Source organism: Halichoeres trimaculatus, unplaced genomic scaffold (genome assembly GCF_033239565.1).
Source record: "Halichoeres trimaculatus isolate MK-OKI-2021-1 unplaced genomic scaffold, fHalTri1.1 fHalTri1_scaffold_3, whole genome shotgun sequence".
Lineage (NCBI taxonomy): Eukaryota > Metazoa > Chordata > Actinopteri > Labriformes > Labridae > Halichoeres > Halichoeres trimaculatus.
Window position 1 is genome coordinate 40,482,333 of NW_027437181.1, and position 25,450 is coordinate 40,507,782.

The window sequence follows — 25,450 nt, forward strand, 5'->3', positions numbered from 1 at the left end:
GCTGTTTATTGTTTAATTGTAAGATGTGCATCAAACTTCCAGCTGCCGTCAGGTTAACTTTCCATTATGACAAATGGCTTTAATCTGACATCAGATGTGACGGGACAGTTAATATAGATACAAATGTATATGCTGGTTCAGACAGTTACATTAAATAGTGATTGCTGTGATTGTTTATTGCATTAAAATGTGCCTGACACTCTGGAAACCTGCCTCTGAGGCTTTGATGACATGTGCGCACATGTGCGCCTGTCACCAAATTACAGCTGCGTGGGGTGCGCTGCGCCTTGCGTCGAGGATAGAACAGGTTGGAGCTGGCGAGCTTTCAGCGCACTTTTTTGGCACGAAATTGTCACAGCGCCAACATGAATCTGTTGACACCTCCCCCTGGTGCGCCGTCAACTCCCCCTGGCGCGCAGTCACACCCATCTCTGCGCAGACGGTCTACCAAATTGTCAAACTGGCAGCGCACGGCAGTGCGCCGCATGAAATTAACACTGCGCAGGCTGCGCCAGGCTTGTGACTCAAACCAGAGGTGACGTGACCTGCGCCCATAGTTTCCTTAAATATCAGTGATAAATCAAAGGTCAAAACTTTATTGATGTCACTTTTGTTCCTGCAAAGTCTGAGTAATGACAGCAGCAGAGCCAATGATGTCATGTGGTCATGTGACATAAAAATCTTTGGTCTGAAGTAAAAATCTTATTACAGTAAAATTATTTACTTCCGTTTTATCCATGAAGTTTGCTTTTTGCTTCCAGGAAAGCAAAAATGTGACTAAATGACACAGTTGTTTCCCTTTTTCAGTGTGGTTCATTGAAATGGTTCCTCATGAACTGTTTGTGTCAGACAGTTGGTTCCTGGAGCAGCCAGCTTGGGGCTTGTTACAGAGGAGCTTTTCCCAGTGGCCGGACAGTGAGGAGGTTACACTCACCAGCACAGAGGCTACATTTCCCCTGGGAGCTTCAAGAGGTCTGAGTGTCCCGTGTTTGGATCATTTCGGTGAACATTGGGGTTTATCTTTTCTGAGCCCCCTCTGCAGCTCTGCTTCCTGTTGTTCGTCCACGTGTTTCATTCCCACCAGCTTCTCTCAGCCCTTTGTTTAGTCCTGGACAAAGACGCCCTAAATATAACCAGAGTTAGCACAAACCTGAGCAGGCACACAGGATCCGGCTTCAGGCCCACAGCACAAGTTAAATAAACCCCAGGGGGAAAAAACACGCTGAGCTTTTAAACAGGAGGAGGAGGAGGAACCCTGAGCTCTGCGGCCTCACAGCCACAGCTGGTGACTGCTGCCACTACAAGCCTCCGAGTGTCCAACCTGTGCTCCTAGTCCATCCCAGGAAAACAGATCTGAAGTCAGCAGATCTTTACTGCAGCAAGACACATCTTTCATGTTTAAATAGTTTTATCTTTATCGCAAATCAGTGAACTTAGAGAAGGAGGACCTGAGGGGTGTATCCTCAAACCAAGCCAACCCTCCTCCTCTCCTCTCCTCTCCTCTCCTTCTCGTCTCCTTGTCTCTCACTGAAGTTCATTCCACAGCTGAGGCAAGCTGCTGCCTAGTAACCAGATCAACACCACAACTGGCAAAAGCACTGCAATTTAACACACATACACACACACACACACACACACACACACACACACACACACACACACACACACACACACACAACACACACACACAGCACATTGGAATGACTTAACTATCAGGCCTTGGCGACCACGTGAAGGGCTGAGATGAGTCACAGAGGCTCTCTGCGGTTTGAAGTGATTCACACTCGTTTATGGAGAGCATCGTTTGAAGTTTGGAGTAGAAATGTGTGTGAAAAGTTTTGACTACAAACAAGTCACAAACAAGATCTGTGTTTTTTTTTTTTTATCAGACTTGTTCTTGACCCTGAAGAGGTCACACTCAACCACAACATTCTTCAGCTGCTCCTACAAAGTCTCTGAAACTCTCAGACCGTCGGGACTCACAGAAACTTTATCTCACAAATTTTCATCTTTAATTTCAGAAAACTACTATTTTTTTCAGAAGGGCCACAATATTTTAAAAGTAGGAAAATAAAAGAAAAGGATTATCTTTGGATGAAGATCAGTGATGGGGGAAATAAGAAGCTCTTCTTCCAGAAGCTCTGAGCTGTGGAACAACTCAGTCAGAAGTTCCAGCTCTGAGCACAAAGTCAGAGCTGGAAACAGCCAAACTCTGCTGGGCTTTCCAGTTCACAGGTCTGGTAGGTTATCCACCCGGCTGGCAGGTCCTGACATTTACTGCCTAATTGTTTGTTTCTTACTTTTGTGGACTTCCTTTCTGAGGTCGGTGTGGTCAGAGAGTTCCCAAACCAGCCTGTGCAGAGCTCAGCTCATTCATTAATATCTCTTCAAAGGCTCTGTGAACACTATTCGTCTGCTGTTGATCACAGTAGCTTCTGTTTATAATAATGACAGTAATGTCAGAGTCATATTAACAAACCTGTAAACACTGCTGTGCAGCTGGCTCTCTGCAGATTGTACATATTCCCCTCTGTGCAGAGCTAACAGCCCCGCACAGAGTGACTGGATCAGCTGTTTTATTTCAGATGAATCTGAAGTGGATCATTTACATTTATGCAAAAAAAAAAAAAACACACACACACACAGACACACCGTTTGGTCTGCAGTGCAGTTTGTGACGCATTTAACCCTGTGTGTGTGCGTGCGTGCGTGTGTGTGTGTGTGTGTGTGTGTGTGTGTGTGTGTGTGTGTGTGTGTGTGTGTGTGTGTGTGTTGCTGTGAATAAGATGATGTCTTTTCAGCTCATCAACAAACAGTCAGTATGTTTACATACTGTTAAAGAGATGGGGCTATGAGCTCAGTCAGGATGATTAAGATGTGTGTGAACAGCTCAGTCAGACCCAGAGCGGACTAAGTGTAGCTCGGTTAACACACCCAGATAATGTGATTGCTATCAGACTGCGGTTGCGTTTGGATATGTCAGGGCTCAGCAGGTCTCAGTACATCTCTGCGTTCAGCTAGGAGAAGTCGATGACCATGATAACACAACAAACACACACCATACTTACATTTAATGTTTAGAGCTACAGCTGCATCCATCTCAGCCATCGCTGGTAAAATGTTGCTTCCTCTTCAGATGAACTGAAACTAGTCTGATGCACACACAGCTTGACTTATCAAAAGGGGTCGACTGATATGTTCTTCTCCAGAAATCTGATTCTCTCTCCTGCATGTAAACGCAGAAAAAACGCTAAAACGCTGTGAAAAAAATCTGCTGATGGACTGAAAACGCTGTAGTAAGCATACCAGGCCTGTGGGTGGCGCTATAACTGTCTTGTCCAGAAGCAGCTTTTGGTAGATCTTCACTGAAGTAGAGTTGAGCTGATCATCTGGTGTGTTGGGGAATACTAAGTTAAAAAGTGGAGCAAAAAATGCTATTTTTGACAGTCACAGAGTCAGCAGATTGAGCAGCACAAGCACAACCCGGTAGTTCACGATGATCGCAACGGTACTGTTGTCCTGTTGTATGCGCGCGCGAGAGGCAGAGTGTGACGTCAGCGTTTCCACTGAAAATGCCAGCTTACTGTTTACACGGCAACAGTGTCGGGAGCATTTCAGAAAAATCCCACTCTGGCGGCCGTTTTCAAAAGTTTGCGTTTTAAGTCGACTGAAACACTGTTTCCGTGCAAACGCGAGGCTGAAATGCAACAAAACGATTGCGTTTCACCCTAAACCGTTGTCATGTAGGGTTAGGCCCCTCAGTCAGGCTGCTGCATACATGTAAACACTGAGTAAGAAAGGCTTAAAAACTCGCTCAGCCCTTCTGAATCAAGCCCGCGGTGTACAAACTGGAACTAGACCAACTCTTAAACCCAACATGACCTGAGTTTATTTGCAGTGTACACCTATATGACCCCTGTAAGAAGGTTAGGTTTGGTGTCCTAGATTTTATCCCTAACAAGCTGAGGTGGTTTCTTTGTTGATATAAAGGTTTGTAGTTGTAGTGGTTTTATAGCTGAAACAGAGGTGGTCCCAGTGTTCAAACACTTTCTGCTCCTGTAAGTAAAACCTCCTTCTCACGTCCAACAGGTCCAACCCTGCTGCCCTGCCTCCCTCTGCTCCCCATCTCTGTCTGCATCGTGTTTTGTGGTTGATTTGAGAATAAGTTTGGGAATATGTGACTGGAGTGTCCTAACTGGTCAAAAATGATTCACTGCAACACATATGGACCTTGTTTTTATTTTCACTCGTCAGTCACCGGATCATGGAGCAGAGCATTCATGAGGCTCAGTTCAGGAGCCAGCTGTATGGTACCTCCTCCCCCTCCTCCTCCACTCTAACGTAAATAAAGTGGTCTGAAGACTTTCACCAAGGTGTTCAGTAAGGAAGTGCTCATTGATTTTCTGTGGCTCTCTCCATCATCAGAGCTGTTTAACAAGCTGGAGTCAGCTGTGCATGGATAATGTCCATACCTGTTTGTAAAACCTTTCCACACAGCAGACGTGCTCCTTTCATTCATCCCAAAACCATCAGACGATGTCCTTACTGTCCCCATCTTCTTCAAGATACTGCCAGGTGACTTCACAGCAGCCAGCAAACTGAGCTAATGGTTAGCTGCTCCCATAGGTCAAAAATAAAAATACATTTGCCTAATCATTGTGCCTCAGCAGCTCTTTGTGTATTTCTTCGTGACCATAAAAATGCTAATTCTTCTATGGCTCCAAAATTGACGTCAGCACTTTAGCTGATTGGATTCTGTGACAGAGTTTCTTTTCAGGTCAGAGAACAAAAACTAAGAGAGCTCCGGGTTACCTGCATCTGTGCCCGTTAACACCAAACTCACACATGCTCAAGACATTATCAATCACCATCTGTTACCCATGCAGCATTTGCTGTCACACATGGAGGAAACAGTGCAGACACATGTCGACTGCAGACGGGCAGCCGGCGGGCTCACAGACAGAGGGAGGGTCGCTGCTCCTGCTGAGCTGGCTGCAGTGAATGTTAGAGAGTTACTGTACCTCCAAAACACAGAACTTCAACAGAGAGTCGTAAACAGAAACTGTGAAACTGTATAAACCAATGTGAGATCAGCTGCGGCTCTCCCTGTGGAGTCTATTTCTGCCTGCTGGCCGGGGCTCAGGGGTTACAGAATGCTGGGCATGCTGAAGGAGGGGAGCGGGTGGTGGGGTGTTGTCTGCAGACCCCCTCCCCCCAGCACTGTTAGTGCCCTGTGTGATTTATGGAAACAGGAGGTCTCATTTTAAAGACCCAGCCCCACTCAGCCCCGCTCAGCCCCACTCAGCCCACAGTGCTCTGACCACACACAGCAGACGCACTCAACCCGTGTCGTCTCACAGATCTCTACAGGCGTTAAAGTAAAAGGGCCAGAGTCAGAGAGATACTGTGATGCACTAATAATCACATTAAAGTCACTTTACAAAGGAATTACTAACTTCACAGAGAGCACACGCCACAGGAAGTTGTTTTTCACACGTGGCTTTTTCCAGCACTGATGAGTGGCACGGTTATTTTCAGAGTCAGGCGTTTACTAGAATACACGAGGAGACGTAAAAAACAACTCAAAGGATGTGTACAAATTTAAGTCTTCTGATGACAGTCTGATTCAGAACAATGGTTGAAGGGATATTTCAGTGTTTTTGAAGTAGGGCTGTGTGAGTTGCACGTCTCTGGTGATGGTATTAGACACAGTCAACTTGGTCTCATTAATGAGAAACCACCAGGAGAAATAGTAAGCGGGCCAGGGTACGGTTCCCAGCAGACAGGGTGGAGCCTGGTCCCTCATTTAGCTTGTGACTGACCGAAGGATGGGCGACTCTAACAGTGCTGCGGACATGCTGTTTGTAGAGAACTGAACTGTGTGTTGTTTCTAAAAGCAGTTTTTCATTAAAGGGCCGAGTCATCAGGCGTGCTGTAGCTAATATGTCTACAAGTGATAAATAAGTCATACAGCCCACTTCAAAAACACTGAATGGCTCTTAAAGCGTGGATCCCAGAAATCATTTGTGAGGATTCAGCTCTGTCCAGATTGATGTGCTGATGTAAAACTTGGTGATGCCTCCAGTTTTCCCTTAAAGTTCCCAGAGTTCCCTTAAAATGACAGAGGCTGTAAAATGCCTTTAGCACTGGTAATCATTCAAATAGTTCCCTTCATTCTTAAAGAAGAAAGCAGCCGAGCGAGTCGTCTGATGTTTTGTTGGTCTTTCCTCATTCAAAACTTGTAATGCAGGTGAAAGTGAAGCAGCAATGCATTGCCCCTTATAGATCAGGTTTTTACATTATTATTTCATCGAACATTCTAAATAGCTTTATCTTATTCTGTGATGATATGTGTGTCACAGACACGCACGCACACAAAGACGAGCACACTCTATGTTGCAGACAGTCAGGAAAAATAATGTCAAAAACACAGATGAAAAGGAACCTCTGGCTATTTTTAAGCGCTCTCAGCGCCATCTTTGTAGCCACCCCAACAATGACACCACCCCCTCTGGAACGGCTTTGTTTGCAGTGATGTGACAGTAGCGCAATGATGTGGCTCCAACTTTGCCCCTTGCTGATGGAAAACGAAACCTGTTCTTAGGAAGAACAGGATAAAAACAAACTTAAGCACTTGCACTTACACTGGTGGAAAAGTGGTAACAGATATTTTCTATGTTCTGGTTTAACCCGGCAAAGTTTAAACTTCACCTCAACTTCACTGATGTTTCTCCCAGAAAGCTATGCGTCTGTTTTTCTTCAGTTCTGGGTTCAAAAAGAAAAGAAAATAGGCTGCAGTCAGTTCAGACCTGGTTTCACAACCAGAGGGTTGTTGGTTTAAGTCCCAGTTTGAAAAGAATTGACATTTGGCTGATAGGTGAAGAGGTGTCATAATATCTTTATGAGCGCTGTCAAATGAACTGCCGACAGTGCTCTCACTCATCTCACTCCATCAGTGCATGTTTCCGTCAAACTTAATGTTTGTGTAACAGACCAGCGCTTCTTAAACACTTCACTCGTCTTTCTGACCACTAAAAGCGCTTTCACACTTCTGATGTCTTTCACCACACACCACATTCCCACACTGATGGCACAGACTGCATTAGTAGGACACCATCAGTCTTAGCTAGGGATGGGTACCTTTCACATTTGAAACAATGAGGTACCAATGGCTGGTACCAATGGCTGGTACCAATGGCTGGTACCAATGGCTGATACCAATGGCTGGTACCTGGCAATCCGTGCTAAATGGTACCAATTTTTGGCATTTTTATGTGTTTATGTGGTAATAAATATTAATTAATTAAACAATAAAATCTTTAAGTTTTTCAATTCAACATGTTAATTTCTCTATATATAAACTTGCAATGCTGTATTCATGTCCAATATGGAAAATTGCCTACTCTTCTTCTCCCTCACAGTCACAAGGATGCGTTTAGGTACTGGAACATGGCACCGTTTGATTTTACGTGCATTGGTACTCAGTACTGCAGACAGAATTCTGTTGATATCTATAAAAGTACCAAATTTGGTACCCATCCCTAGGATTAGCTAACTTATTTCAACCAATCCACACACCACTAACCAACAGTGGAGGCAATTTGGGGTTCAGTGTCTTCCTCAAGGACCCTTGGGCAGATGACTACAGATGACTGCAGGAGCTGGGATCAAACCCTCAACCTTTTGATTGAGAGACAACAACTCTACCACGTTTACATGGAACATAGAGTGTGAACACGTAACCTATACAATGATTCAGGAAGAAAACACTGAATTTTCTTTAAATGAGGACTGATGATAAAGTATAACTCTGTCTTATCTTGACCATCACAATGCCAACCTGTTGGATGACAGATGACGGATGACAGGCACTGCTGGTTTTTATTTATTTATTTATTTTTTTATGTTATTCTAGAAGTTTTTCTGCTATTTAATGGCAAAATGGAAAAAGCTTTCAAATGGCCCCCAAACACTGTCTGCCAGTTGTAACACATTAAAACATGGAAAATACATCCTGGGGATGAGGTAATGGTCACATGAACTATCCACTTTGTTACTGCGAATGAATTTTTTTTCATTTTTTGAAAACTCACAACTCATCTAAAACAAACTGTGTTACACCGTTTTTTTGGCAGTAACAATCTCATGTTACATTTCTTATCAGGCCTGCAGCTGCAAACCTCGACAAAAGCTCTAAGTACTGTCCGCCATGGCAGCTACGCCCACTTTCATCATTCAGTCTGCCGTCAACCAGACCTCCAGACCAAGACTTCATTTAACCAATCAGCTTTTTGGCTTCTCACTGGCAGTTGATATTAAAACTAAATTTAAAAAAAAAAAAAAAAGAGGCAACTGGATTTTTCTTTTAGAGGGGGAAGACTCACAGGGTTTTAAAAGACAGTGAGTAAACAGAAAGTGAGAGCAGATAACGGTACGCACAAAAGTAAAACTGAACACTCTTTAACATTTCCATGATACATCACCAAACCTGGGGCCCAGACACATCATGGAAACCACTTTGGGTCCCCCCTTTTCAAATAAACACACACACACACACACACACACACACACACACACACACACACACACACACACACACACACAGGGAGAGAGAGAGAGAGAAAGATGAAGTCTTAACAAAGCCTTACTCAAACCAACCCCACTGACAGAAACAGAGCAGAGTTTTATCCTGTTTCGGTGGAGGCTTCACTGAATGAAACTGTTGAGCAGTCTGTGCCTGAGCTGACCAAAACTACCACAGGTCTGTGGCTCTTTGTTGTGTCACAGACGCTTCGTGTCTGATTTTTCCCCGCTGAGGGAAACTATCCGGGGCTGAACCCGTGTTTTGGACGCTAACCCTCCACACGCTGGATAGGAGCTGCGGTTACATAAACTGAGCTCGTCTTGCTGGAAATCTGTGAGTCCACTCGGCCCTGCTCTCCCCTAGCGGTGAGCAGGAGCCTGGCGGTGACTCAGAGGCGCAGACGGGGAATGTAGACCCGAGGAAGAACCGTTATTCTGGGTGAGCTGGATTCCTTTGTTCATTCATGACGGGCTCCCAGTCCGGACCCACCGAACCGAGCAGACGGAGAGGAGGCGGCGCAGCACGGACACACGTTCTCACACACACACACACTCACACGGTACATTAACACATATACACTCACACACACACTCTCACACACATTGGGATAACCGGTAATAAACAAGCTGCTCACCCAGAAGATGAAGTTGAGGAAGAAGAGCAGGTACTTGATAAATTTGGTGCAGCCTTCCACTCCCATGGTGCTCCGGGGTTCGGTTCTCAGCGCAGAGGTAACGACACACACTCAGGGATCTCTGTACGACGGACTGGACCTCGACTGGGAATCCTGTCTTCAGCTCCGAGATCGAGGCAACACCCAATGCCTCTCTCCCTCCTCCTCCTCCCTCCCCCGTGAGCACCCCGCCATAATCTGACGGCATACTGAGCTTCCGGCCGACACCTTCAAAGTAAAACACCCATGCCTCAGTCCAGGGCCAGAGAGAGGCTGGTCTCTCTTTAAGAGGGCTAAGCCTGGCACAGGGGCGTTCTTAGGATCACACCTTTAGGGGGGCTGTGTCCCTAGAGAGGGTGCCTGTTTTCAAACTGTCTAAGACATGTGGACGTCGTCAGAAGTAGTTCGAACAGAAAACACCCCTCTCTGTTTTGAGTGATTTTTTTCTGTATCATAAACATAAATAATGCCTTACAACCAGTGGTGTGCGGTCAGGGGAGGCAGTGCCTCCCCTAGGCTAACAAGAAAAAAAAAAAAAAAAAAAATATATATATATATATATATATATATATATATATATATATATATATATATATATATATATATATATATATATATATTATTAAAAAAAAAATTTCAGTTGTTCGTATACAATTTGTCATAATTAAAAAATAAAAAAGGAAATTGCTGATTTGTCAATAAGAGGGAGGCTAACAGAGGGGACGGACAGCGTTTCGCGCTGGCTTCATGCTTGTAATGTGCGTCGGAGGCAGAGACACCGAGAGAGAGAGAGACTGTTTACTTGAAATCACAACATTATGCAGGTTCGCGCATGCGTACGAAGGTCTAATGCTGATCAACGTGGGCATTGATGAGGCACAGCGCTTCTCTGCCTCCGCAGGTTGTAATACCACACCCTCTTTGAGGTCTTGCATTAGTTTGTTAGTGCAGACTTTTAATAGAGTATACCGGAGGTGCCTGGCCTGTGTTCTTGTGTTTTTGAGGTACGGGTTAGTTTTGTTCGTATTTTGCTCTTGCTCCTGTGATGTAAATCCTGTAGAAATGCAGGTGAATGTATGTTTCAGGTTTTAATTGTCATTTCGTCTTGTTAACTCCAGGACTTCAGTCTGTTTCCGAACCGTAGATGGTAAAGCTGATTAACATTTATTTTCTTGGCTCGTTGCTGGTAACCGGTGTTTAGGAGTCCGGGCCAAAGTGAGGGAAAAGACTAAAGAGGAGGGAAAAAAGGTGCACCTTGTGCACAACCGCACATTTATTGAGGAAACGAAGACCAAAATAATGCACTCCCGCCCCACACACACCATGCATGCACTCAGACCGTCTCTTCTTCTGCTATGTCACGCGCGCACACACACAGCACAGACTGTCACCGTGTTAAAGGGGCAGGGATGGCCCGTAACAGTTTGTATTAGCAAATGTGAGCAGTGCACCGTTTATATAACACACACATACAGAAATTTCAACTTGAGCTGGCTGCCTGCCTCCCTCATCATGGACCTCACCACACGTTACTGCTTACAACATGCTTCGATAAAAAGAGGAGGTGGCCCTTTGCTCAAATACATTCCTCTCAGAGGTGGACAGGGTACAAAAAGTTTTACCTAAGTACAAGTACTGTTACTTAGCTTTAATTGTACTCAATTACTAGTAAAATTGTTGGTGCTAAAATAATACTTAAGTAGAAGTACAAAATACCCTCCTCAAAATCTACTCCATCGTCGTTTTACCATGCTCCAAGGTGTGCATTTGAGAGTTTAACAGCAAGGTACAAGAAGAATCATAAACTGTCCCAGACACAAACGTCTGAAGATAGATTGACTGGTTGGTTGATTGATACAAAGATTGAGACGTGAATTTCTACATGTAACTTATTCAGACAGGCTCATTCAACAGCTCAGAAAATGAAGGCTCAGGCTAACCGATATATTGCCTCTCGGGGCGTCTCCTTTTCTCCCCCTGTGCTTTAAACTCCCTCCAGGTACGACCACGGGCACCTGTCTAGTATCAACTCTGTTGCGTTGGTATTTGAACTCCTGATGCCTGGGCTTGAACTGGCAGAGTTTTCCTTTTCTTACTTCACTGGCACAGTCACGGTCGGACAGCCTTATTGGTTCACTGTGCAGATGGAAGGTATAAATACTGATCCAGATGGTGGGCGTACTCAGAGGCAACCTTTGGTTTTAAAAGTAGTGAAGTAGATTACATGGTGTAACTTGCACTCAAGTGTGAGTAAAATTACACACTTAAAAAATACTTGTGAAAGTACAAGTGCAAAAATTACAGTAAGAAGACCACTGCAGAGTAACTACTGCATGTGGGCTGGAAAAGACTTTGTCACAAACAGTTTCAGGAGAAAAGAAGTAGAAGTAGAAGCTAAAGGAGGAAACTTATCTATAGAGTCAAATTTCATAGTCAGATATTACAGTAACTTTTTTCCAGTCTGAAAAGTGTTTTGATTAGAGCTCATCTCAGTCACAGTCAGAGGAAACTGGATCAAACTGCATAGAGCTGCAGGACTCTGCAAGCGTTTGTGTGCTGGAGAATAACCAGAGCAGTTTACTACTTTGTGATGAAAAGATGAAAAGTGCACATGTATAAAATCCAGAAGCAGAGAGACAAGCTCTTAAGGTTCTTGTAACCACGATCACTGAATTTAAAGAACCGTTCAAATGTAAAGGTTACTGTGGGCAAAAACTTGGTATAATGAGCAGGAAGTGGTTTCTATAGGACAGTGCCGTACAGCGTGTGCGGGGTTCAGCTTCAGCCACCACTAGAAGTTTCAAGAGTTGAGAAGAGTTGAGAAGCTGAACGTATGATCTGAACAGTTGGAAAGCTGAGCCCTGATCATGAATAGCTGAAAAGCTGAACTAAAGGTGTGAGGCTGTGTTTGTGCTCAGTGAAAGGACGAGGAACTGGAATTGGTAGATAATAACTGAGATTACATCGACATGCATTAACCTTTTTTCATTCACACATCCATCTGTTTAATGAATTATTGATGTCTGTGGGACGAACTCGAGGTGTTACATGAATGTTAGAGACAACAGCCTGTGTGAGTGTAGTAACTAACTGTGTAGTACAGTGTGGGGCTAAAACACAACAAAAAGTAAATATTATAGATGTTTAGTCTGAATTTAAATATGATTATGACTATCTGTTAACTTGTTTTAATTCATTTGTTAATTTATTTTGCATCCCAGTAGTTAAGCCCTATATTTTTATGCAGGTCAGTGTTTTGGGGTTAATATCTACTGACTTGAAGTGATGGCGAGCTGGAACCAATGACTGTATAGATAAAGAACTCTGAAAGATCAATTCTTTTCTAGCTCAAAGACTTCATTGATTCTAAAGGCAAAAAAATTCAGGAAGTACAAACTTTTACTGTATTTCATTTTACTTTTAGCATTACTCACATATTTCTTAAACAAATCAGTCAATTATTCATTCCATAAAAAAAGGATTTAATTAGAAAAGGTTTTAATTGACTTTTAATGGTAATAAAAATCAAGAAGAAGTATAATTTGAGGTTTCTTGTGTTTAAAATATTACGATTGACAGAAGCTGAACTTCTATAAAACACTTTTTGTTTATTTTTTTGTCTTCATTTAATTTTTCTTTCTGCCTTTCTTTGATATAAACAGTTTTCAAAAATGTTTTCGTTATATGAATGCCAAGTTCTTAACTTCAAGGTAAATAAAAGTCTTTTTTAAAGGTCTTTTTTAAGCGATTATCATAACCTGTGCTGCCATGGAAAGGCTAACCACAGCAGTACTGAACAGGCCCTCTCACACACACACGCACACACACACACACACACACACACACACACACACACACACGCTGTAGTGTTGTTCGTGTTGGGGTTCGGTGCAAATCAGGGTGATGGCCTGTAGAGCAGTCTCAGAGCTCGCTGTTGCTCCAGGAAAAGACAGAGGAATAGTCATGGAGGCTCTGAGTTTCAATGTTAACATGACACAGACTGAAATGTCAGCGTTCCTGCCTTGCATCTTACAGCTCTAAAATGTTTGCTGAGTAAAGGAGCATCCGAAGGGTCTTAATGCTGCACAATCAAGAGAAGACTGAGGGGGGATGAGGGGGATCAAAGGAACAATGTGCATGTCCTATTATTCATAATGTGTTTCCTGAGCTGGTGGGACTCTGACATAAATGTAGTAATGGTATAAAACAAATTTGTACACAGAACTTCTGTGTTTGAGTTGCAATGACTTCCTTTTAAATAGCAGGGCAGCCAACTCTGAGAAGCCACCAAAGCCAGAACCACTGAATTCTGTGCCCAAACCACCAGACAGCTTCTGATTGGAGTTACCTGTGATTACAAGTCAGGCACCGGTTTTCTTCATCTATTACACAAAAGCCAAAAACATATCTTTCTTAAAGGTTTTTTTTCTCACTGAGCGATGAGCCTCCTAAAGCAGTGTTGAATACCCTGCTGCCACCAGGAGGTGCTATAACTCTATATAAAAAACACAACTTCTGGTGCCTCAAAGAAACCTTTTTTTCCTGATGCACAAAATTGATATCACACTTCCTAATACATAATATAGACTGGGTGACTTTAAATAAATGCAGCTGTGTTCAAAATCACGTCATGTGACTATTTAAGGGTTAGGTCGTCCTGCCGGCTTTACCTGCACAGGAGCATTCAGAGGTTGTTTTTAATACACCAGCCATTAGCACTTCTGATGAATACTATTTTCACTATTTCAATTATTTCCTTCAGATTTTCATCATTTCACCAAACAGGCTTAAAGCTGAATCCTTTCCCTACAGATGAAGCACTGTTTACAACAGACCACCAAAGTCCCTCATTGGATGCTCGATCTGGGACAATAATTGGCCTGAAGCCACGTGTCAACATGCCCCACCCACATGTGCTGTGGCCCCATTGGCTAGCATAAATGTGGATGCTAGTGTCTGGATGTTTCTGGAAACTTGTGGTCTCACACCTAAATTTTGTTCAAATGTGAATCAGGAAAGCGACCTGATGGAGCTGACTTTCTTTGAGCAAAACTGCCCCCCAAAATTTACAATACACTATCTGTAAGACTGATTATTTCAAAAAGCACTTAAATCAGACTAATTTAAAAAAAAATGTATACAAACTGCACTAAAGCAGAAATATAGTTTGTTTTTATTTGATACTTTAAAGTTTGTGTCAGTTTCATTATATGTTGTGTCAACACTCAAAGTAGCAGACACAAGCAGATATTTGGGACCAAATTTTTTTTCTTTTTTTGTTTTTTAAGGGGTGAATAGTTCAAGTTATCATGTGAGCAGTGACTTTGGACATATTATGGGGAGGGGAATATTGCATGAAAACTCTCCAATACAGTCTGACTGTCAAAATTCATTTTGATTTTGCACAAGACATCTTATTAGCGATGTTTTAAGTGCAAATGAAATCTCACTGGTGAAGGTTTTTACCAACTCACAGACAATAGCTGTGTTTGGCAAGTCAGTGAATGCTTTAAGAGTTTGTTTGCAGTTTTGCATTTGCAGAATTTTCCACATGGAGCTTAAGCATTTCAGCTACAAGGGCAAAGACTCTCCTCATGAGGCAGAAACCCCAGCAGAGCCAGGCAGCCTGCCCCTATGGGAAACTTCAGGGTGGCCATGGGGATGATGATATGAGGGGTTTATGGAGATGACAGAGGGGAGACAGATTGAGGGAAAGGGAAGGAGATGCAAAGGGGAGGAGGAAGAAGCTACTGTTGATGTCAGCTGAACATTAGGGAGCCTCCTCCGTCTCGTTCCTTTTCCTCAGCTCCTCCTTTTCTTCAAGTTTCATCTCCTCTTAAAGTTTCAGCTCCTTCTCTTAATGTTTCAGCTCCTTCTTTTAACATTTCAGCTCCTTCTCTTAACGTTTCAGCTCCTTCTCTTAACGTTTAGCTCCTTCTCTTAACGTTTCAGCTCCTTTTCTTAACGTTTAGCTCCTTTGGTCCCATCTGTTTCACTCTGAGTCTTTCTCCAGCTCTTTGCTTCTTACTGTCACGGTCTTTTCTCATTTCTAATTTGTCCACCTGAGCTTCTTCAGCTTTGGAGGTCAAAGTTTTTCCTACTCTGACAGTCGGATGCCACACCTCAGCCTTCTCTGGATGCTGCAGCTTGAAGGCTGTAGAGCCTGTCCTGAGCACCACCCAGGGCCTGTGTCAGCCCTTCAGCCTCAGCTGATGTAACGCCTGGAGTGGCATCATGTCAAGCCTGGTTTATGTTCATGACTCTGTCTGTAGTTTGTAAGTCTGGAGACTGGAGTCCCACAAGGTTCAGTGCTTGGACCACTCCTTGATATATGCTTCCTCTTGGTACTTTTATGAGCAAACTGATGCCAATGACACTTTACCAGAAGAAACCAGCTGATGAGCTAATGTTGAACCATGCCTCAGAGATGTGCTTCACCTGTGAGGGGTGGGGAGAAAAAGCGAGAGTCTGTCTTTACTGTTTCCTCATTCAGAGCATTTAATCAAGTGAATTACTGCATCATCATCTCACAATACAGACTGAGAAAAAAGCAGTTGATCATTGATAACATCTCACTCAGAATACTCTGTAGATCACAGATGACAAGGCTAAATCATACGTTTGTAAAAAGATTATTAGAAAAATGTAGTACCTTCATTGTTTCTGTTATTTAAGATTTCTTAAGCATTTTAGATTATTTCAATTGCTCTGAGCAATATTCCAGCATTATATATATATGTATATATATATATATATATATATATATATATATATATATATATATATATATATATATATATATATATATATATATATATATATATATAGATAGATAGATAGATAGATAGATAGATAGATAGATAGATAGATAGATATATGTGTGTGTGTGTGTGTGTGTGTGTGTGTGTGTGTGTGTGTGTGTGTGTGTGTGTGTGTGTGTGTGTGTGTGTGTGTGTCCAATTTTCAAATGATTTCTATAATATAAATATTTTGGCTATCTGTCAAATTCTTGTTTTTTTTTTCTTTAACAAGAATTGAAGTTTGAAAGATTTTAATCTGTTAGAAACAAATGAATTTAAAAAAACATTCAGTGTCATGTGTGGGGGTACAAATATTTTTTTAATGGCCTGGATTTCTAGGACATCCCCGTTTTTCTTCCTTCCTTTCTTTCTTTCTTTCTTTCTTTCTTTCTTCCTTTCTTTCTTTCTTTCTTTCTTTCTTTCTTTCTTTCTTTCTATCTTTCTTTCTTTCTTCCTTTCTTTCTTTCTTTCTTTGTGGATGTCTACCATTTTGAAGGATATTTATAACACAGGGACTCTTACAGTTTGATCTGTTCATTTATTCCAGAGGTTTTTCCCACATTCATTTAATTACATGTAACCTCAAACATCAGAGAAATACAGAACTCCATTCCTGAAGCAAACAGGTGTTCACATTCACCTGTTGGTTGCTTAAAAAAACAAAAACAAACAATCAAAAACTCATAAATACATCAACTGCACATCTGCAGAGACACAGTCCTTTCTAACACGCTGCACTGAGGTTTTCACAGAACCACAGAGTACGATTATTCCTATAACATAAATGCAACAGACAGATAAAAAGACACATTTCATCTCAGGTCACACAGGCGATATGGGCGGAGCCACTAGTTTGTGGTCAAACGTGACATAATTTCAAGTCTTTTCTCTCTGATGTCAGAGGCAACCACACATGGACCAGAGGGTGGAGCCACAGACGGGAGCACCAACTTCCTGACCAAATGTAGACATGTTGAAATACTTGATTCTGATTGGTCACAAGCCCCATAAACCACAGTGGTGTTTCCTGACAGCAAAGTGTCTCAAGAGATACACAGATCACACAAAACCTGAATCAGTCCAAAGAGAGTCTAGTGCGGTTCCCCTCTGCTAACACTCACTGTAGCAAACATGTGGGTGTCTGTTTCCTCCTAAAGCGAGCCTAGCTACACCTCACACTGGCTCCACGGGACACATCAGTCCCAGGTGTTCCCGTCTGACTCCTCCCCTCTTCCTGGTCTGTGTGACTCTGAACGACCAGTTGCTAAAAGAAAATCATAATGTGTCTGAAGAAGATTTGAACTGGGACCATAAACTCATGGTGGAAAAGTCCACTGAGGAAACTCTTTAGTGTAAACTTCTTAACAACCAGTGCCCCTGCTGGTCATTAGAAAGAATGCAGGTTTGAGGCTTTGTGTCTCTGTTAGACTAATAAAATAAGAAGAAGCTCTGCTGTCTCCCTCAGCATGACTCACTTTGCTTTCACAGCTCCTCTGTGACTCGGTCTCCTGTCTCAGTCCTGAGCACCTGCACACTCAGCTCATCACTCCCTGAGTGTGGTGGCTGTTTTTGGAGAGGAGGAACCAGCTCACACTGCTGGTTTCCTGAGCTTAGAGGCTGTTACCAACATACCACAGGCGTGGCTCTCCACTCTACACGTGTGTTCTGCACTGACCAAGTGCTGCAGCATCTTTCCCTGGTTTCTCTTCGTGCAGCAGGAGTGTACAATTTCATCCCGGTCACTTCCATTTCCAGATTCATGGAAGCATCCATCTCATCTTTTGTGAAAGCTGGGGCTGTGAATAATCTGAGACAGCTTTCCAAACACGTCCATCGTGTCCACAGGCTCCTCTCCTAGATCCACGTTCTGTTCTGGCTGCTCCAGGACATCGGATCCTGGTCCAGGGGGTGAGGCCTGGTCCAAGGTGCTGACCATGGGGAGGAACTGAGCCAGAGCTGGGGTGCCCCGGTCTCGACCCAGGAGTCTCTGTCGCTGGTTTCCCAGACTGAGCAGGGCTCCATGTCTATCTGAGGTGTAGATGTTGTACCCGTCGGGCAGGATCTGCTCTCTGAAGGTGCAGTCGTCTCTGCTGTAGGTGGTCTGCAACCAGATGGAGACGCTGTTAGAATCTCTGTTCGGCCAAATACAGTTCACAGGGGTAAACAACAACAACTCAGATAAACATAACAGATAAAGTGACTATACTCTGCTACAGGCCAAAGTGAAGTACATCTGAACCCTTTCAGGCCTGGCCTCTTGTCTGGGTCTCTGCTAGGAAAAGGACAAACCCAGACTGAAGAGTATATCTCTGCATCTACACGGTCTCTTTGAATCATTCTGGTGTCCTAACAAAGGGAACACTTGTGAAATTTGTTCAGAGGTGTCAGTGTTGGTATTCATGTCACTTGCTCAGCGTAATAACTCTAGTATCACTCAAATGGAGATAGAGTCCAGCTGAAGTATGACTTGATGGTGTTTGTAGCTGAGTTGGTCTTGTTAAATCAATCTGATGTGAAATTACCATATTTATACCTGGAAAGTGCTTCGTTTTATGCTTTTTATTCTGGAGAGACCTCAAAGTCTCCCAGCTGGAGGGTTGGTTGGGGTTTAAAGGGTTCAATAGTGTTGTAAAAGTGGAGAGGCTTTTTACAGCCTGAACAGTCAGAGGTAATGCTTTCCACAGAGTGGGAGCTGCAACTGCAAAGACTCAATCTCCTATAGGTTTTAAAAAAGGTGGAGGCCCATTCATGCTCAGCGTTAAACACGGATCAGGATACGGACAGAGCCTTCTGTCTGAGCTTTGGGTTCATTTTGTCTGTGTTTCTGCACGTTTCCATAAAGCTTACAGATATGCACCAAACAGAAACCGTGGAGGCAGTGCTGCTGTTAGTACTCCATACGTAGCTCTAATGAGACACGAAGAAGAAACAACAATGGACAAAAGTTTTTATGGAGAGCTTTAAGAGTTGGTCAGGAACTTCTGCCTATGTTTTTGTCTTAATTGTAAGGGATATATTAGCAATACCCCCCTCTTTTAGAGTGTGTTGTTGTCATAAACCCCCCCTCCCCTGGTGGATGTGTTGGTCAACTGCAATGCCAACGTAAAGGATGCATGGAAGTATGTGAGTAGTGAAGGTAACATCGTTTGGGAGGGAGGGAGACATTTCTGTTCGTAAAGGAAGGAGAAACAGGCCTGAAGACATTTGGACCCGTACATACAAAGACTCCACCTGTTAGAAATCAAACAACAAATCACTGAAGACACGGCAAAAACAGGGCTCTGAACTGACATTGACATTGTTTTTGGGTTTGATGATGTTCCCTGGATCAAACACTAAAATGTTTGACCTTACAGAGGATATTAGGAGCACTTTTCCCCACAGGTCCACGTTAGTCAGAAATGAAGACAGATCCTGACCTGAAGTCAGGTTTTATAAAATAAATGCACAAGTTCTGTTTTCATGCTGAAGACCTCTTTCACTAAATAAAAGAAAGACGTAAACAGAGCTGCCAGTTCTTCAACAGCTGTTTGCTTTGGCCACAGAGGCCAAGGTTGTTGTTGCTGTCGTGGCTTTTTTCATTCAGCTTTTTCTCTTTGCAAACACACGTCCTGGCTGCAGCACCGCGGACAAAGGTTGATGAACCAGCATCTGTTTGAATGAAAGCCTGAAAGGCAACACACACACACACACACACACACCCACACACGCACGCACGCACGCACGCACGCACGCACACACACACACACACACACACACACACACACACACACACACACACACACACACACACACAAACACACGCACACACACACACACACACACAGGTTTTTCAACAGTTTCCTTAAAAACTGGACTGTTTCCTCCTTTGAGCAGCTTTCAGTCCCCGCTCTGAAACAGTCAGAGAGCAGCTGGCTGTAAACTGCACAGAGTACGATCATCAGCAGCACAGAGTTCAGGACTCTGTGCCTTGCTCAGTGACTCCTCTGCAGTGATCAGGAAGCTTTCTTGGCTCCTGTTTTCAGTCTTTATTCAACAACATGTCCACGTTTTCGCTGATATTTAGCATCCAGTCCCTAAGAGGACTCTTACCCTTACTCTGGCACTCAGTTTATCAGTATAGATTTGATTTTATAGAGGAAAAGCAGCCAGAAGTAAAACAGTAATAATTAGATAAATCAAGTGTGAGTCCGTCAGTCTACTTTGTCCCATGTACAGCATTCAGGACGGCTGAAATTAAATCATTTACTCATGTTGAAATTCTCTGGCTGAGGATGAGATTTCGGATGAACCTCTGAAATGAAAGGTTAAATCAAAGGTCTGCTGGCTTCTAAAGGCTAACAGAAGAAGGGTCAGGCATGCTTGTGTGGGCGCCACATGATGGGGAAGTGGGACTGACCGATTGGCCTTCCTGACCTGCCAAGTTTTATGCTGAAAGGAAAAACTTCAAATCCAATTATTTTGTTTGTCAGGAGAGATGATACACTACAAATAACAGAGTTCAGAGAAGTTTGAAGAAGAAGTGAAGACAACTTTTCTAATTCCAGGGCTCAGACAGGTGTATCTCAGAGTGATGCTGATCAGCTGAAGAGGGTATATTCCCCTGCCTCAGCGCTCATTCAACAATCTGATCAAATCCTAATCTGACAAGTTAAAAACACCAGAAAACCTCTGTGAAGCTCCTGTGAGGAGTCTCCAGCCACCAAAACACAGACAGACTATTTCCACACGGCTGTGTTAAATGAAAACAAGCAAACCATCCAAAGTTCACCTTTTTTTGCAAACTAAACATTACGAAACAAATTAATTTGTATACACTTGATATTTATATGTATCCAATTTGTTTCCCAATCATTTAGCCCAGTGGTTCCCAGGCTCTTTTCTCCTGTGTTCCTCCTGATCCTCTTTGTCATGAAAACCCCCTCACTCATTCATGTTGATAATTCTTCAAAAGCAGAAGGTAACACAACTGATTGTTAAATGAAAATCACTTTTTTTTAATCTCCTTAATTTGAAAACGTCCTTCTCTGGCCTTTTCTTCTGTAACTCAAATCAAACCAAAGTTTCTCCCTGGTGAAACTAGTCAAAGTCAGACATAACAGTTATTAACAGGCTTATCTCAGTACTTCCAAGGATGGGAATGATTTATTCAATGCTTCCAGGTCCCTCCTGAAGTGTGTTGGTGTACCTCTAGCTGGGAATCACTGATTTAGGCTAGGAAACAATTCAACACTTTGGGCTCTAATTTCGTAGACCAGGCGCAGGTGCAGGCGCACCCTTTGCCGCGTGGACAGGGCGTGACCAGCGCACTTTGCACGTTTCCTGCAGTACCAAGAGAGGCGCAGTCAAGGCGCGGAGAGGCACAGGGGTGCGCTTCCATGCTCCCCTCTGTGCAAATGGCAGAGAGGGAGGAGAAAAGCCGTGAGTGGGTTAAACACAGCCAAGCACTGCCTTCACCAATCAAATGAGCGCCTCTCCTCGCCTTTAAATGCGCTGCGGCCGAGGCGCAGCGTCTGATTGGTCTGACTGATCTCCGCCACCGTGGAAAGTGTGCTGGAAAGACCCGGTAGTGGAGACGGTCAGAGCTGCTGTCCCTGCAGCAGGAGAATGGACAGCGGGGCGCATCGGAGGACACGAAGCGCATCACCGCGTGGGCCAGCTCCCGGGACAGATCCACTTTGCGCCAAGAATAGACCAGGTTGGAAGTGGCGAGCTTTCAGGGCACTTTCTGCACTGTTTTTGGCACAAAATTGTAGCTGCACCAAAATGAATATGCCGACACCTCCCCCTGGTGGGCCGTCACACCCATCTCTGCGCAGACAGTCTACCAAATTGTCAAATTGGCAGTGCACGGTGGTGCGCAGCACAAAATTAACACTGCGCCAGGCTTGCGCCAGGCTTGCGCCAGGCTTGCGCCAGGCTTGCGCCAGGCTTGCGCCAGGCTTGCGCCTCTGCGCTGTGCCACAAAATTAGAGCCCTTTATCACTAATATTCTGTCTCTGTGTGTGAATAACATTTAAAAAAGTGAAATCTGAGCTCTAAGAGCTGCTCCTTGATGAGGTGGAGGAGTTATGTCCATGTGAACCTGGGAGCTTTGTTGTTGGTAGACTGGGCTTTGACAGGGTCCCTGAGTAGAGGCCCCCGTGCACAAAGGTTCAGTTCCCCCCTCTGAAGGGATTTCTCCTGCCTCTTATGGGAGGTTGGTGACATGGGACCACTGGGGTCATGTTCTAAGTCTTCACTGATGATGAGGATGCTTCAGGTTGTGGCCTGTAAGCTGATGATGCCTGTCGTTATGGCAACCCACTGGAGGACGTGGGTCAGCTCAGGATGAGAAAGCAAAGAACAGCTGACCACGGCTGTAGTCTGTAGGGCAGAGGAAGTTCATACACCACCTCACTTAGCGTGGTGATCCGCTCTCATGGCTCCTCCTACTGCTGCTGTGCTGACCACACTCAGCACTTCCTGTCTTTTACAACTGACCACAAACTGTCTCAGCTCAGATATCAACGTGTCTGGATGAAGGAACGCCACCTTCAGCTAAATCTGTCCAAACTGAGCTCACTGTCCTTCCTGCTTGTCCCTTGGTTCAACCACAGATCAGTGTCCTTTCTTAATTCAAGTCAACTTGTGCCACAAACTTTGCAGAAACCTGTGTGTCCTGGTTGATGACCAGCTGACCTTTAAGGCTCACATGGCCTTGATTGCTGGATCTTGTCTTGTCCTTTATAACATCAGGAGGATCAGACCCTACCTGGTGTTGTATGAGGGTCTGATGACCCACCCCCCCCGTGAAATACATCACCCTCTGATCCCCCATACTCTAGGCTACAGAAATATCCTGTGGTATTATAGATCAAATCAAAAATGTTTTATAGTTAAAGGGACAGAGAGCAGCTGATGTCTGTCAGCGCCGGATTGAAAACACAATCACCAAAAAGAAAAGAAGTGTTGTGTGACTGACTGTAGGAAAAGGTTTGAAAATCAGTCAGAGCTGTGTTTTAGAGGCTGCTGAAAGCCAAAGAAAAGAGAAACAGATGAATCTCTGCAACTCACAGAAAAAACACTGGAACTGTGATGTTTGTAAAGCAAAACTGAAAAACAGGTTAAGTTTCATTTGAATCTGTTTTTGTGCAGGTTCTCTGGTTTAGTTTGATGTTTTGAAAATGTTTAGTTTAGTTTTGTTCTTAGTTTCAGTCGCTTTTTGTAATGTGAGGCAGTTTTTATGGCCATTAAAAGCATTTTGTACTAAAAACTCAAATATCAAAGTGTCTTAAAAAATAATCACAATGCACTCACAGATAAACAGGCATTATTATTTTATCCTTATGTTCATTCTCATCTGTTTTTGTTTATCACAACAAGCTTCTGACTAACCAGACCTCACTCAGTGTGTAGCTGTTGTCTTGTTGTTCCTTTTTTTACTCAGTTAAGTAATTTAAAGGTTTTTAAATATCCTCCATGGTATCATTCAGGGTCTGTTTCCTGATTGGGTGGAAGTCTGGAAAGGTCTCCAGTCTGTGTGTAGATGCAGAGCTTCACATTCAGTCATGCACACACTCACAGCTACAGGCAGCTCAGAGTCAGTCTGAGGTTTTAGAGTCCAGGACTTTTTCAGATTCATGGATTTATCTTACTGTGACACTGTGACACTGTGACTTTATTTCCATGATTTCTGTAGTTTTAGCTTCTTTTTCTGCTGTTTTTCCTCCAGCCTGACTTTGAGTCTTGGGGCCTGTTTGGATGATTTTGTCTGACATCTCTTTGAACCCATTTCTTCTGACCTTTGTCCTCGAGCTTTGATGTTTCGTGGAGCGCTCTGAATCTCCTTGCTGAGTTATGCTATAGCAGTTAACTTTATGAAGAGAACTGAAATGAAGAGAGAGTGGTGAAAACCACAGAGAGCAGAAATGGCTCAGTCACTGCTGACAGGTTGATCCAGCTCGTCAGAGTCCGCTGCCATCAGCAGGATTTTTATTTTTCTGCTAACAGGAGCACTCATTCAAGTTTCCTTTTCAGCAGAATCTATTTATTGAAAGAAAAACTTGAAACCAGACACAACTTTTTGATTGTTCACTTTAGATTAGGAATCAAAAACCTAACTTCAGAATTGTCTGCTGGCATCCCTTTATTTGGGGAGAGGATAAAGGCCAAAGTGCTCTTCAGAAAATGTACAAAGGTCGGATTTGTTGAGGAAAAACAGTTTGAAAAAAGAAGAATTTTTAAAAGAAAGTTTAGTAAAATGAAATTTTTTTGTATGTATTTGTTTGAACATTAGAAGAAAAAAAAAAAGATGAGCTTTGAAAGTGATGGGATTTACTTTGTTTTCATAGTTTTGCATCTTGTGGATCATTTTTCTTTGTTGGTTCATGTGTTGATGTTCTGTCACGGTTAGGGCGACATTTTCAGGATCCAAAGTGAGGTTGTCAAACATCCAGTTTTTCTGAATCTATTTGTTTTTCAGCTCTGCAGTCAAAGTAAAGATGTCTACCTCTGAATTAAAGGATTGTATCAGGACTAGGTTTTGTCTCTGCTGTGATCAGTAGATCTGTTGGCCTGTTTTTCTTTTTTCTCAGACCTCACAGTCTCTCTTCATGAACGACCTGTGACAGAGGAGCTGCTTCTGCTCAGACAAACCTTTCCAGCTCCTATCATGTTAATGTGAATCTTACCGAGGAGTAGAGTCTTCCGTCTCTTTCGATGCAGAGGAACCGGTCCGAGGCGACCCCCCTGATGGCCACACAGCCCGGACTCACCGGCCGGATCTCCAGCAGACCTGCAGATCAGACCTCAGTGTGATCCTCTGCCTCAGATCGTCACAGTCTGTGGATTTCTAAAGGCTTCACTTACTGTACAGGGTCTGGTCCGCGGAGCCGTGGATCTGTCCGTCCACACCGATCAGCAGGTGCAGTCCCTGCCTGGCGGCGTACAGGTGCCTGAGCCGGACCACCTGTCCCCAGCCGTGGGCGATGTGCGGTCCCTGCAGCGCCGTGGGCATGCAGGCGACTCCCTCGGGGAGAAGGAGCTGAGCAGCGCCGGCGGAGAGCAGGAGGAGTACGAGCATGATTGGTTAAATCCTTTGAAAGCGGCGTTTCTGTCTGCAGTGAGCGGTGTGAAGTCAGGTAGTCCGATCCTTATCGAGCCCTTTAAACGTGGCTCTTATCAGCTGCTGATAACCCTCCTTCCCAAAGCCAGTTCCCAGAAACACAACACAACACACCCCTGCACCACACCAACCGAGGCACAGATCCCCCAGGAGCCAGGAAACCACAGACCTGCACAGATCCTCTTTATTCACTGCTCTGATAAAACCCCTCTGCTCATTAAGGTCCCCTCCACAGGGACTGCAGGACCAGGATTACTGAACTACAGTCATGAGTCTGTGAGCAGGTG

General features: G+C 43.8%; 2 protein-coding genes across 2 annotated transcripts in view; both read right to left on the minus strand.

Annotated features, from left to right (window-relative positions):
• LOC141788299 (CD81 antigen-like) overlaps window positions 1-9,436 on the minus strand; it is a 32,665-nt gene extending 23,229 nt beyond the window's left edge. The window contains exon 1 of the mRNA XM_074667198.1: window positions 9,219-9,436. Within this exon, the coding sequence (XP_074523299.1) occupies window positions 9,219-9,284 (66 nt within the window). The 5' untranslated portion in view covers window positions 9,285-9,436. The remainder of the gene's footprint in view (window positions 1-9,218) is intronic.
• A 7,347-nt stretch (window positions 9,437-16,783) lies between these two features.
• fgf19 (fibroblast growth factor 19) lies at window positions 16,784-25,176 on the minus strand. Its single transcript, XM_074667026.1, has 3 exons — window positions 24,908-25,176; window positions 24,730-24,833; window positions 16,784-18,158 (listed from the first exon to the last, which is right to left on the minus strand). The coding sequence occupies exons 1-3, from the start codon at window positions 25,119-25,121 to the stop codon at window positions 17,832-17,834; spliced, it is 645 nt and encodes a 214-aa protein (XP_074523127.1). The 5' UTR covers window positions 25,122-25,176; the 3' UTR covers window positions 16,784-17,831.
• Between the last annotated feature and the right edge of the window lie 274 nt (window positions 25,177-25,450).